The sequence below is a fragment of the Vipera berus genome, assembly GCF_964194415.1.
Source record: "Vipera berus genome assembly, chromosome: 4".
NCBI classification, from domain to species: Eukaryota; Metazoa; Chordata; class Lepidosauria; order Squamata; family Viperidae; genus Vipera; species Vipera berus.
In genome coordinates, this window is record NC_138206.1 from 32,805,204 (window position 1) to 32,817,314 (window position 12,111).

General features: G+C 35.4%; 1 protein-coding gene across 3 annotated transcripts in view; it reads right to left on the bottom strand.

Moving 5' to 3' along the window:
* Positions 1 to 521: 521 nt before the first annotated feature.
* The window catches only part of CMSS1 (cms1 ribosomal small subunit homolog), a 161,933-nt gene continuing 150,343 nt past the window's right edge, over positions 522 to 12,111 (bottom strand). Inside the window, exons 4-10 of one of the 3 annotated variants that reach the window (XM_081327607.1) lie at positions 11,287 to 11,416; positions 9,241 to 9,300; positions 5,616 to 5,718; positions 5,115 to 5,175; positions 4,171 to 4,258; positions 3,280 to 3,368; positions 522 to 781 (exon numbers count right to left, since the gene is read on the bottom strand). In XM_081327607.1, coding sequence (XP_081183733.1) covers positions 698 to 781; positions 3,280 to 3,368; positions 4,171 to 4,258; positions 5,115 to 5,175; positions 5,616 to 5,718; positions 9,241 to 9,300; positions 11,287 to 11,416 — 615 coding nt within the window. In that variant the 3' untranslated portion in view covers positions 522 to 697. Of the gene's footprint in view, positions 782 to 3,279; positions 3,369 to 4,170; positions 4,259 to 5,114; positions 5,197 to 5,615; positions 5,719 to 9,240; positions 9,301 to 11,286; positions 11,417 to 12,111 lie in introns of all 3 variants that reach the window. The other 2 variants (XM_081327606.1, XM_081327605.1) reach the window with 2 other exon arrangements.

The window sequence follows — 12,111 nt, forward strand, 5'->3', positions numbered from 1 at the left end:
TATATAATTAGGTAATATCTATAACAATTTTAAATGTAACTTAAAAACTTTTAAAATTGCACAATGAGGATGTTTATTCTGTAAAAAAAATCTATAGCATAAAGCAAGAACATTTTTTTTAAAAAAATCCTTTTTTAAGCTAGCTGATTCTGGATAGCTCAACAAAATCAACACTTGGTTGTGTCTTCTGACTGCTAGGACAGAAGACACATACATATTCTTCCTAGTGCATAGGAACATGAGAAGAAATTCTTTGCTCTAAGGGTTGCATAGTGACTGAATTTTGAGGGAAACTGGATTACAACAACATAGTGAAGGTGATACAGATTTAGGATATTTTCCATATCCAATCCCCATGTTTCTCTAGCATAGCATCTTTTCAAAGCAAGCCATTTTCTATTGTGTTACAGATAGAAGGTAAGATAGCTCGCCTTAATATGTCTGAGATACGATCTGAATCATGTTTTCTAATGATTTCGATTCATTTCTCTTAGGTACGGGATTTTAAAACAACTTAGGCCTTCCAGGATAGCACTTTATTAAAAAAATCCATTGTAGATCTTCACACAAAATATTATTTTATTACAAAAGAATGGTGGATGACAAAAGGATCTACCACAATCTTCATCTTTGGGCACTTTTAAAGGCAGCTCAATACAGCAGAGATAATAGAATGAGCTACAGGAATAATCATTTTTTAAAAGAGTCCCAACTTCACAGAACCATTTCTGCATACCTTGATTAATTCCATTTCTAGAAGTTCAATTGTTTCTTTTTTTATCTGAAAAAAAATATTTACCATTACAATTAATGTGGACTTTTTTTTTTGAAATGTAAGCATACATAGCTGAAACCTTGCAGTTCTCCCATTTTAATATTTGCACAATATCCCCTATAAATATTTAGATATGAAGTACTAAGCATTAATTAGCATTCATAATAGGTCAAACCTGCAGCTAATCATTTACTAATTAACTATTCTAAGCCAGTAGCTTAACTACTCCATTATTTAAATTTCTCTGTAAAAATTCTCAAATTTATTTGCAAAGAAAATTTAACATACTCATTTTTTCTAATTTTGGGTAACAATTACTATCATTAAAGAAGTTAAACCAGTTTATAGTGGGTTACTGCCAAACTTTGCTGCTCATTAAAAAGAATTTGGTGACAAAATAAGAAAGTGTGTCACCCTGGTCAGCTAAATGTTCTATCTGTGTGAAGCTGTTAGGTTTTGTCCCAGTGACAGGAGACTTGAGTCTGGATGGGGAAAGATGGGTAAGTGAGGGTCTGGATGGGGAAAATGCTATGAGAGTGATGTGGAGGAAGTTCTACCACTGAAGAGGCAAGTGTGTGATCTGAGTGGCCTCCTGGACTTCTGGCTCCTAACAGAACAGAAAAGCAAGGAGACCAGCATAGCTAATATACCATTTGCAGGCCTACTTTTATGCAAGGACCTTTTACTACAACAAATGCCCTCATCATTACTTGCTTAGATTACTGTGATATGTGCCATAGCTGGCTGCCTTTAAAGACCACTTATAAGTTTCACTTGGTCTAATATGCAGTTCAGGTATCTACTGGTGCTCACTAATGGAAGCCCATTATTTTTGTGCTATGGGCCCTGCACTGACTTTGTATAAGAGTCTGTGTACAATTAAAAGTACCGGTTTTACCCTATAGAATGCTCTTTGTAGGTTAGCATCAGTTTGCATTCAGAATTAGCCCAACCAATTTGAGGAATCTCAAATTTGTGGGAGGGCAGAGCTCAGAAATACTGCTTTTCTGAAGAAATCCAATCTCCTAAAATAGCCTCCCATTAAAGTTTCAACCTTGATGGAGGCTGTTCCATTTGGCATTTGAGGAATGACACCTGGTTTGTTTTTTTGTTTTTTTTTAAGATCGTTAGGATTTTATTACTTTTATTTTACTAGGGATGGTTCAATGATTTCAATATTCCATAAAGCTGGGGTGAGTCCTGCAGTAAGGAATAAAGGTAATAAAAATGTAACCTTTAAAAATAGAAAAACATCCAGAAAGTAGGAAAAGATACAGCTATTGCTATAGGAGCATATCTCTCTAGACACCAGAATCTTTTCCATAGATGTTTTATTAACTGCAGTAGCCAATATGTTAATTTCATATTTGGAAAAAAGACCACAAGGGGGCACATTCTTTCTTTAGTTTTCAACATTTTTGTAGACCATACTAGATAATTTTACCATTATTATAGGAAAAGAGTATTATATGTTTTTGTATATAAATGAGGCATTTTTCAATTTATTCTTTATAATACTACCTTTTTAAAAATAATTAAAATTTATGAAATTGTATTAATTAACTGAAAGAATAATAATGTAACTTATTTTAGAAATCCTTCATGGAATGTTTATATTCAGATATCTTGCTGCATCATCAACATCTATTTCATCAGTACAAGATTAGTTAGTGTAAGTTTTAAACATTTTTAAAAAAACACTCTTTAGATGGAGATTAGGATTTGAAAGCAGGATCAAAAATCCTTATCAGCAAATCAGCAAAGATTTGCTAAATGATTTTTAGATCTGTTTTATGATCAGCTATGATTTACAGTCCTGTACAATCTGAGAATAAGGAACTAAAGTATCACTATTCTTGAGTTTAGATCAGACTGTTTTGAACTAGGCTTTTGCTCAAAATCTGGCCCCTTTTAATATCCTGGAATTTTGTACAGACTTAATTTGTTTTGTAAAGCAATTGGGGCTTGAGATCCTTATGCGCATTACTATCTTGGATTTTGATTTTAATATTTTTTCTAATTTTAACTTACCTAGATTTAATTTAAATTATGGTAATTTTCTGGGTATTACTTCAAGATAAAATATAAAACTTGCTATCTGTCAGGAATTGTGACAAGTGGGTTTGGTGCAAATTTTGTAAGTTGATTGTTGGTCAATGAACAACTGGTTGCATCTTTTGTTAATTAGATTAGAAATGATAAATACAGATTTGTATTTGTATTATATATGAAATGGCTATAGTCCTGTAATCTGTAACAGAAATTGTAAACAATGCAACTTTTCAATTTGGAATGTATAAAATTCTACTTCCTTTCTCTTAAAAGTCTAGTGCAGGGGTAGGCAACCTTGGCTCTTTTATGACTCATGGACTTCAATTCCCAGAATTCCTGAGCCAGCATAGCTGGCATAGGTTGAGGTTGCCTACCCCTGGTCTAGTGTATAAACTATAAATTGTCACCCTAAGCACCCAACCAGCAGCATGCACGGAGACAAAAGTTTGTACCTCTGGGATGTCAATTAATCTTCTTAACTTCTGATCCCTATAGTTCCAGTCTAAGATGAAATACTTCAAGGAAGTCAGTTTAAGGCCTTCTGAGGAGAAAGGATAAGATGGCTATTGATAACAGAACATCTGCATTTCAAAATGATTCTTAGATTTGTTGCTGTTCAATTCCAAGGCAGGTAACTTTTGCACATTTAGGCATGTCCATCTCAGCAGTTTAAAGCAAAGATCCTGCCCAGCTTCTGAGTATGAAACCATCACATTTTGACACAAAAGGAGAAAAATCCAGGTCTCAAAGTCTTACTGAAGTCTAAAAGAGTAGAGGCCTGCTGACTTTCAGGCAGCAGAGTGTTCTATAGGGTGGGGCTGTGGCAGAAAAGGCATGCTTCCTGGTTCCAATCAGAAAACAATATTTTGGGGAAGGTACCTGATAGATGTCCTTAGGGAAAGGTGCTCCCACAGATAGCCTGGCCATATGGTACAGAGGGCTTTAAAGGTGATGGCCAGCACCTTGGATAGCATCTGGAAAGAAACTGGAAGCCAGTGTAGCTTGTGCGACAGAAGTGTTGAATGAATAAATGTAAGGGCCCCATTACTGTGTGCACTGCTGTATTCTGAATCAGTTGAAGTTTCTGGGTGGTCTTCCATATGAGCACGAAGTGATACAAATGCACTCACAAAAGGTACAGGGTTTGTGTCATGACACGCTGCTGTAATGAATTCACTCAACACCTTCTGTGCAGCTGCTCCTATCACAGTTTTATTTCAGTAATTCTTAAGTTTTTAAAATTCTTCCTATAGTTGGAATAGTTGAAAAATAAGTGTATTTCATTTTTACATAACTAAGTTATGTAAATAAGTTATATAATAAGTTATATTGTAAATTTCTACCTTGTTGTATTAGTGCTTTTATCCTTCCAGGTGTCCCAACACCCACATGAACAACATCTTTTTCCAGCATTTTCATTTGTTCTTGTATCTATTTCAAGAAAGCAGAAAGGGGAGAATGTAGATCAAGAGACAAGAAAATTATAACCATTTCTTAATTTTCTCTAAAAGATTCAAAAGTGTACTATATGACTTAACTTTAGATGGAAATTCAACTTTGTTACATGGAAAAACAACACAGCAAAGCTCAAAATCTGTAACTGAGCCAGAGGTACTTTATGACAGGGCCCAATGGCTTGTCAACATATTTGTTTTCATGTAATTGCTGATTTTTCATGTCTGAACACAAATTGTTTCTCGGTTCCCCTGCTCCAAAAATCTAACACTATGCAGTATGGAATATACATGTTACCTTTTTTCCAATTTATTCTTCCTTGGCAAATGAAATGTTACATTTATTTATTTTATTTATTTATTTATTATATTTTTATACCGCCCTTCTCCCGAAGGACTCAGGGCGGTGTACAGGGCAATAAATATAAAAACAGAATATAAAAGTTAAAAAATGATTAAATATAATGCCCAAATTTAAAATTTAAAACAATAATTAAAAACATATTAAAACCCCAACCCTAACCCATCAGACCAGGTCAGATTGCTCAAATAAATACGTTTTTAGATCGCGCCGGAAGGAGCGAAGGTCGGTGGCCATCCAGAGCTCAACCGGCAAGCGGTTCCACATATTTCTTTAGAGCTTAGATGCTCTATGCCAGTCATCAAACTATTATGATCATTCATGCACTTCTTAAAAGAGAGGGAGGGAGGGAGGGAGGGAAGGAAGGAAGGAAGGAAGAAAGGAAGGAAGGAACACTATACAAATACTTGCACAAAATACACCTTATTTATATTTAGATAAAATTATAGTACTTCCCTTTGACTATATTTACCTTGAAATGTTTTGCAAATAATTTCATAACCTTCCCATCTCCTTTGAACACTGCCATCGATCTAACGAAGAACAAAATAAAACTGAGAACATGAAAAGGACAGAATTTTTGCACTGAAATCAGGACACCAATTTTATCCAAAATGAAAACAGGAACATATATTTAATTCCATTTTGTAATTTGAAAGCCATATTTCTAATGTCACCCAACTTGGTTAGGATGCAGTTGACTAGGGGCATTTATTGTTCCATCCCCTGAATTAATGCTTCGCATATACGAATCACTTTTTATTTTATTTTTTTAAAAAGGCAGTTCAAATATATAGCCTGGTATATGTATGTTTCCCAAGTATTACAAGACTAGGATTTAAAGAATGCCCTGACCCTGTTACCATTAGTGGTTGTGAAAACTTGGAAGGGACAGTACCCTAGTTGACCCTTTAATTCTGTGGTTTTGGGAAAAACCTTAAAAAGGATTCTCTTATGATGGCAAACAACATACCTGATGAGTTCCAGACACCGGAGAGCAGAGCTGCAAATTACCAGCATCACCACTGATGACTTCTCTGTGTGGTTTTTACGGAGCTTTGCCCATTTAGGACAGACTGAAATGTGAAAAACAAAGATAAATACAGTAATGCCAAATTATATTAGAAAATAGTGAGGTAGCCTGCTAATGGAGCATAGCCTGTGCCTACATAAGTTAACTAATGTCCTAAATAAATGAATCACATAACAGCTTCTTTACTTTAAACATAGATGTACAGGGTATGCCAAAAGCCAGAAACCCTAAGCCAATCACAATGCTTTATTAGTTTTATTAATCTTTTTTCCAGAGAAAATGTTACTGTATTTAGGAATGTTCAGAGGTCATGTATCAACCAAGTAAGGAAGTATTTAGAAGAAAACTGCCACAAATTTTAACATTTAATGTTATTTAAATAATAAGTCTAGGGGGGGGGCTGTCTGACTTTTGATATATTCTGTAATGAGAAATGAAAGTGCATCCTGAATAATAGCTTACCATACTGTTCTTGAACACATAAAAGAAAAAAGAAAAATACTAGTGAATTAAACAAGAAAACAACTAGCAAAGTTAAATATACATATTAATAGATAAGATAAATAGAAGATAAACATATAAGATAAATATAAGATAATATATTACATTTTATTTTTATTTATTTTTATTTTATTTAGATTTATATACCGCCCTTTCCCGAAGGACTCAGGGCGGTTTACAGGGCATTTAAAAAACAGTCAATACAAACGTTAAAACAAATTAAAAGAGATTAAATAGAACCCTGAGAAAATTAAAACCCAGTTAAAATTAAAATTAAAAATATTCTCAGCCTGGGCCAGAGAGCTCGAAGAGCCAGGTCTTCAGGTCCCGGCGGAAAGAACGGAGGGTGGGGGCAGTCCTAAGCTCCGCAGGCAGCTGGTTCCACAGGGCAGGCGCACCCACTGAGAAGGCCCTACCCCTGGGTGTTACTCGCCGGCAGTCTTTAACCGGCGGCACCCTGAGGAGACCCTCCCTGTGGGAGTGCACTGGACGAAGGGAACTTGATGCCGGCAGCAGGTGCTCCCTCAGATATCCCGGACCCAAGCCATTTAGGGCTTTATAGGTCATCACCAGCACCTTGAATCTCACCCGAAGGGCAACTGGAAGCCAATGCAGCTCGCGGAGTAGAGGTGTTACATGGGAGTATCGGGAGACCCCCATCACGACTCGCGCGGCTGCATTCTGCACCAGTTGAAGCCTCCGGGTGGTCCTCAAGGGCAGCCCCATGTAGAGAGCGTATTATAGAATATTTTATTATATGCAATTCCAATTCTTCGAATTCCAGTGAATTACATTAAAAATTAGCCAATATGTAGTCAAGCAAAAAAAAAAGACACAAATATTGTTAGGATGGAACTTATGAAGAGCACAGAGCAAAGTTATACCACTGCCACAAAACTGTAGGGAATATAAACTCTTGTTCAGTCCTGCTAATGCTTGACTGTAATCAGATTGGTCATCTGCATAAACTATTTATATTAAAGTAACTGTCACCAGGCTATTTTACATTAATATAACTGTCTAAATTCTGTAAGCAATTTACATATTTTGTCACTGGGATGTGCCAAAAGAAGGTAAAATACTCTTGATACAAATTAAGTCAAACATACAATAGTTTCAAACTGAAGATCTCTACAATTGTTATTTGGATAAATCTGCTATTTAAATATGCAATAATTATGATTAGGAATCTTAGTTCTATTAAAAATGTGTCTTAGAGTAATGAAAAATGAAAATTGGAGAGTTCTTAGAGAACATCTAGTTGCAAACCCCTGCAAAGTCTTAAAGAGTCATATATTTGACATGTAATTCTCAACTTACAGCCACAACTGAGCCTGGAATCTTCGTTGCTGAGTGAAGCAGTCATTAATGAGATGTCATGTGACTACCCATGTGACTGCTTGGCTCAATGATTACAATCCCAGCACTCCCAGATATATAAGCAATTGTATAGCTCATTAAGTGAAGAGAGTAAGGAGTGCGAGGTGACTCAGAGAAGTGGGAGGGTCTGCTCAGGAGCTGAAAATCCTCCCTGCAAAAATCCAAGCATTCTCAGAGACATGTACGCATGACCTGTGCTGAGCCTCCTAGGGCATCCCCCATCCACCTGAGGAACTCCATACTGACTACCATATAATACTGCTTCTTTGCGCTCTGCTTAGATTTTGGCATCCTCTTGTCGGATTGAGAATCAGGGACTGGCTGATTGAGTTCAGCTCCCCTCCATGCGTGGAAGGCACCTGAATTCTTTCAGTGGGGTAGAGAAAGAGAGCTACAATCGTTAGCATGTGGGCTCTGTTTCTCCACTCTGCAGAAGGAGTTCAATTCACCTGCATGCAGAAGGGAATGCCTTACAGGGTGAAGAAATGGAACTCAAATCATTAGGACCTGAGCTCCCAACCCACTGAAGCCATAACAGATAACTATTGTTGCTTAATGCTGTAACTAAGAATTTGGATTAAATTTTCAGGAACCTGAAGAGCTTAGCTCCCCTCAGCAGGCAGCTCTTTCAGCCAGCTTCCAAAGACAAGAAGGAGCTGTCTCAGCTTGCAAACTTCCCTGACAGCTTCCCCATTGACATTCTGGGGAGCTGACAGAGAAGATTGCAAATGGTGAACACACGATTGTGGGATGCTTGGCAAAGGCTCATACCTGTGAACAGGTTGTCAACCACCCAGATTGTGATCATGATTGCGAGGGAGAGCCAGCATGATGGTTTTCAACAGCCATAAGTGTTCTATGGGCCATAAAGCATCTTTCAAAGGCTGTCGTAACTTCAAACCAGCCCTGCTATTTGCTAAATTGAAACTGGCAATATAATCAACCTATGCCCCAAAAGTTAACTAATAGTATTTCTAAAATGGCATCTCACTAATTTAATCAGTCTCAGGGATTTACCTCCAATATCATATAAACCAAGTAAGTTATATTATTATATTATTTGTTCTGTAAAAAAGAAAAACGAACAAGAATTTGAAGGCATTGTTTGGGTATATGATGTGACTAAGAGTTACATAAGGCCCAGGATCATCCACTTTATCATATGAGCTTCTGTGTCTTGGCCTCCTCAGATTAAATGGAGACTATAATGTAAGTAAGGAGGCATTTTTTTTTCTTTTTCATTATTGTTTTTATCATAATCTTTATTATAAGCACATGAATAATATTTGTTAGTGTAACTGAAAATTAAGCAATGACAATGAAGCATTAAATATGTTTCAAAAGTAAAGATATTTTAGTCCATTTTTCAATTCAGCTTTAGCAGAGGGATTATTAAAATTGTTTGCTCTCCCTATCCGGTGGTTCCTGAGCCTTTGGTTTTTGATTATGAGCATTCAGTTGTACCCAATCTATGTGGGTTAATTTGTTATGAGTCTAGCATCTAAAACTACAAGCTGCATTGTTCAACATGACAGAATAATACTTTCTACTATAAAGTAAGCATTTTCTGAAAAAAGCATAATATAAACACACAATTAACATACACATGTATATTATCTCAAATTATTTTAAGCCTTGTAAGAAAAGAATGACATAGAATGACTTCTGACTAATTACTACTCACTTTCTTTCAGGTAGGAAGAAAAGCTGTGGGTGAGATCATTGGCAGGGAGGAAACAGGAATCTGAAACCATAATAGACAACTATTGTTGCTTAATGCTATAGCTAAGACCTTGGATTAAATTTTCAGGAAGCTGCTTTGTTATAAGCCAGGCAAAATGCTCTTTCAGAAAGCAGAATTTTGCAAGCACCCAAAATTAATAACAAAAAGCTTTAAAGTGGATTAACCAAATGATGGGAACAATATTGGACACAATTTAGGTTCTTTTCAAAATTCTCTCTCCATTATCCTTAAAGATAGATTTATTGAACTGGATGTATTTGTGATGAGATACTTTGTAGCTTTCTCATTTGAGACCAGAGTTGTTAACCATTATGACAAAACAGAATGGCGCAAGCTGTTAAACCACTAGCCCAACCCAGAACAGCAAATCCAAGTAGGGTTTCAGACTATCATCAGCCCTCAGCAACAATATTGCACAGGTATGCTATCTTGCTCCCTCCCGTTAATGGAATTTCTTTGGTGATTAAAAAATGGTAAATGCCATCTATGAAACATTTTATATACATTTTCTTTATAAGTAACTGCCCTTGTTATTTTATAATTTCTTTTCCATAAGGTTTGCCATTTTTCTAGTTCTATATTGTGCCCAAATTTTTTTTGCTCATGTTATCATTTTTTCTTTGATTTGTTCATCTTCCATCTTTAACAAAAAGTTATTGAGTTTCTTAATCGATTTTTCATCTGATGACAATAGTATCTGGTCAAACACTGTCTGGTCTTTATAAAAACCATATGTTTTGGCATCTTTCTCGTATTCATTTGCATTTGCAAGTATGGCCACCATGATAGCTCAATACCATTCTTCCAATTCTTGTTTAGTTTGTAATTTCTCTTCAGTATTCAAAATGTCTCTACAAGTCACAAGTTTCTCATAGTTGATTAAATTTGGGTGCACAAATGCTTCCATTGTCAAGATCCATCCTGGTATTTTCATATACATTTTTGTTTTTATCTTTTCCCATGTTAGAAGCAAATCATTTCTTACATAGTGATTTTGAAAATATTTATGGATTTTATTCTTCCCATACCATAGGAAGGCATGCCATCCGAGTTGTAAGTTGTGTCCTTCTAAGTGTAGTAATCTTTTGTGCCTAAGGGTTATCCACTCTTTTAACCATGTTAATGCAGCTGCTTGATAGTATAGAACCCAATCTGGTAAGCCAAATCCTCCATTTTCTTTTGCTTCTTGTAACATTTTCGGTTTAGTTCTGACTTTTTCCCCTTGCCAGATAAATTTCAAAATCGATGCATTTAACTCATCAAAAAAATTTTTTTTCACTGATGTTATAGGTATTGTTTGGAATAAAAAAAGTAGTTTTGGTAAAATGTTAATTTTCATCATCGCTATTCTTCCCAATATTGATAGTTATAGATTTTTTCCACTTTTCTAAGTCTAGTTTTATTTATTTTTACTACCTGCAAGATTAGCAAAAATGTTTAAAAGCATGTCTAGCAAAAGCCAGGCATGTTCTACCACCTTTGGTGGACATGCCCTAAAGCAAAAAAAAAAAAAAATTCTGGGCAAAAATACATATGTGGTTAGAGAAAATGTTAAGAAAACATGTAGATTTTAAGCCAGAACTATTTCTTTTAGGTATAATCACAGAAAATTATGATAAAGAATGTATACATTTAATATTACATGTACTAACAGCACTGAGAATTACATTTTTACAGTATCCTATATATCCTATATATGTGACCAGAACAAATATTCAGTTATGATGATGATAAATGTTCTATCAAAACCGCATAGCAATCATGTCTCCATGTCCATGTGGAGTTAATAGTTCACACAAACATCACATCTCCCAAAACAGCATCTGGAAAGTCTAGGAGCTATCAGATGTTTTGCTTTGTTTATTTGTTTTTTTCAATCAATACTCAGAAATCATATACAGATAATATTTCATAAGAAGTAAATGTTGTTACAAACTTTTACAAAATGTTTTTTTTTTAAAAAAAAATGGTACTCTCCTTTATTACCTGGCAGTTTTAATTCTTCTAGTTCAATCACAGAACGTTTGGCTCCAAAATGCTCATTGAGCATTTTTTGTACATCTGCTGGGACACCTGGCTTTGGCACGGTTTCTGTGAGGAGATCAGAAATTTTCTTCTAAAAAAGGAAAGAAAGAAAAAAAGAAAGGCACAATCCATATGGTGTGGAGCTAATAAATACATTGCAATTTTTTTCATTTGCTTCTAAACTGGACAATGATTTATATCCTAACACTTGAATAATATTACAAAAATATATTCAGTCTTCACAAAAAAACATGAATGACCTAATAAAAAACAAAACATAAAACAGTGCACATCTTCATGAACAGCCTGAAGAATGTGCAGCCTTCCCTGTTTCTTTCATCCACACCCATAAATGTTTTTTGAATTGCTTACCATGTTTCTGTTACCAGCCTTCCTGATTCTACCATTATGCAGATAAGGAAAAGTGCATACTGGGAAAAATAATTATTTTCAGCAACCATAGTGGGAGCTGCAAAGTGTCTAGAGGAGAGCTTTGCAGCTTCACAGCTGCAAAGTGTCTAGAGCAGCTTTTAAACTTGCAAGATTTTGTTAATTTAGACTTATAATCAAGTGGAAGTAGCTTGACTGGTCTGTTTCCTATCTGATATATCTGGGAAGGCTGACATCAATTTTGCAAGTTTGAAAATACAAAACTCCTTTATAGCCTGAGAAGTTAGGTAGAGTTCTTTTTGAGCCTCTTTCTCCAGCTATTATGTAGCTTCAGACTCTCTTACCTGATGGATCTATAGGAAGCATCTCTTCAACCCCCTTTCTCAAATCTTTCTC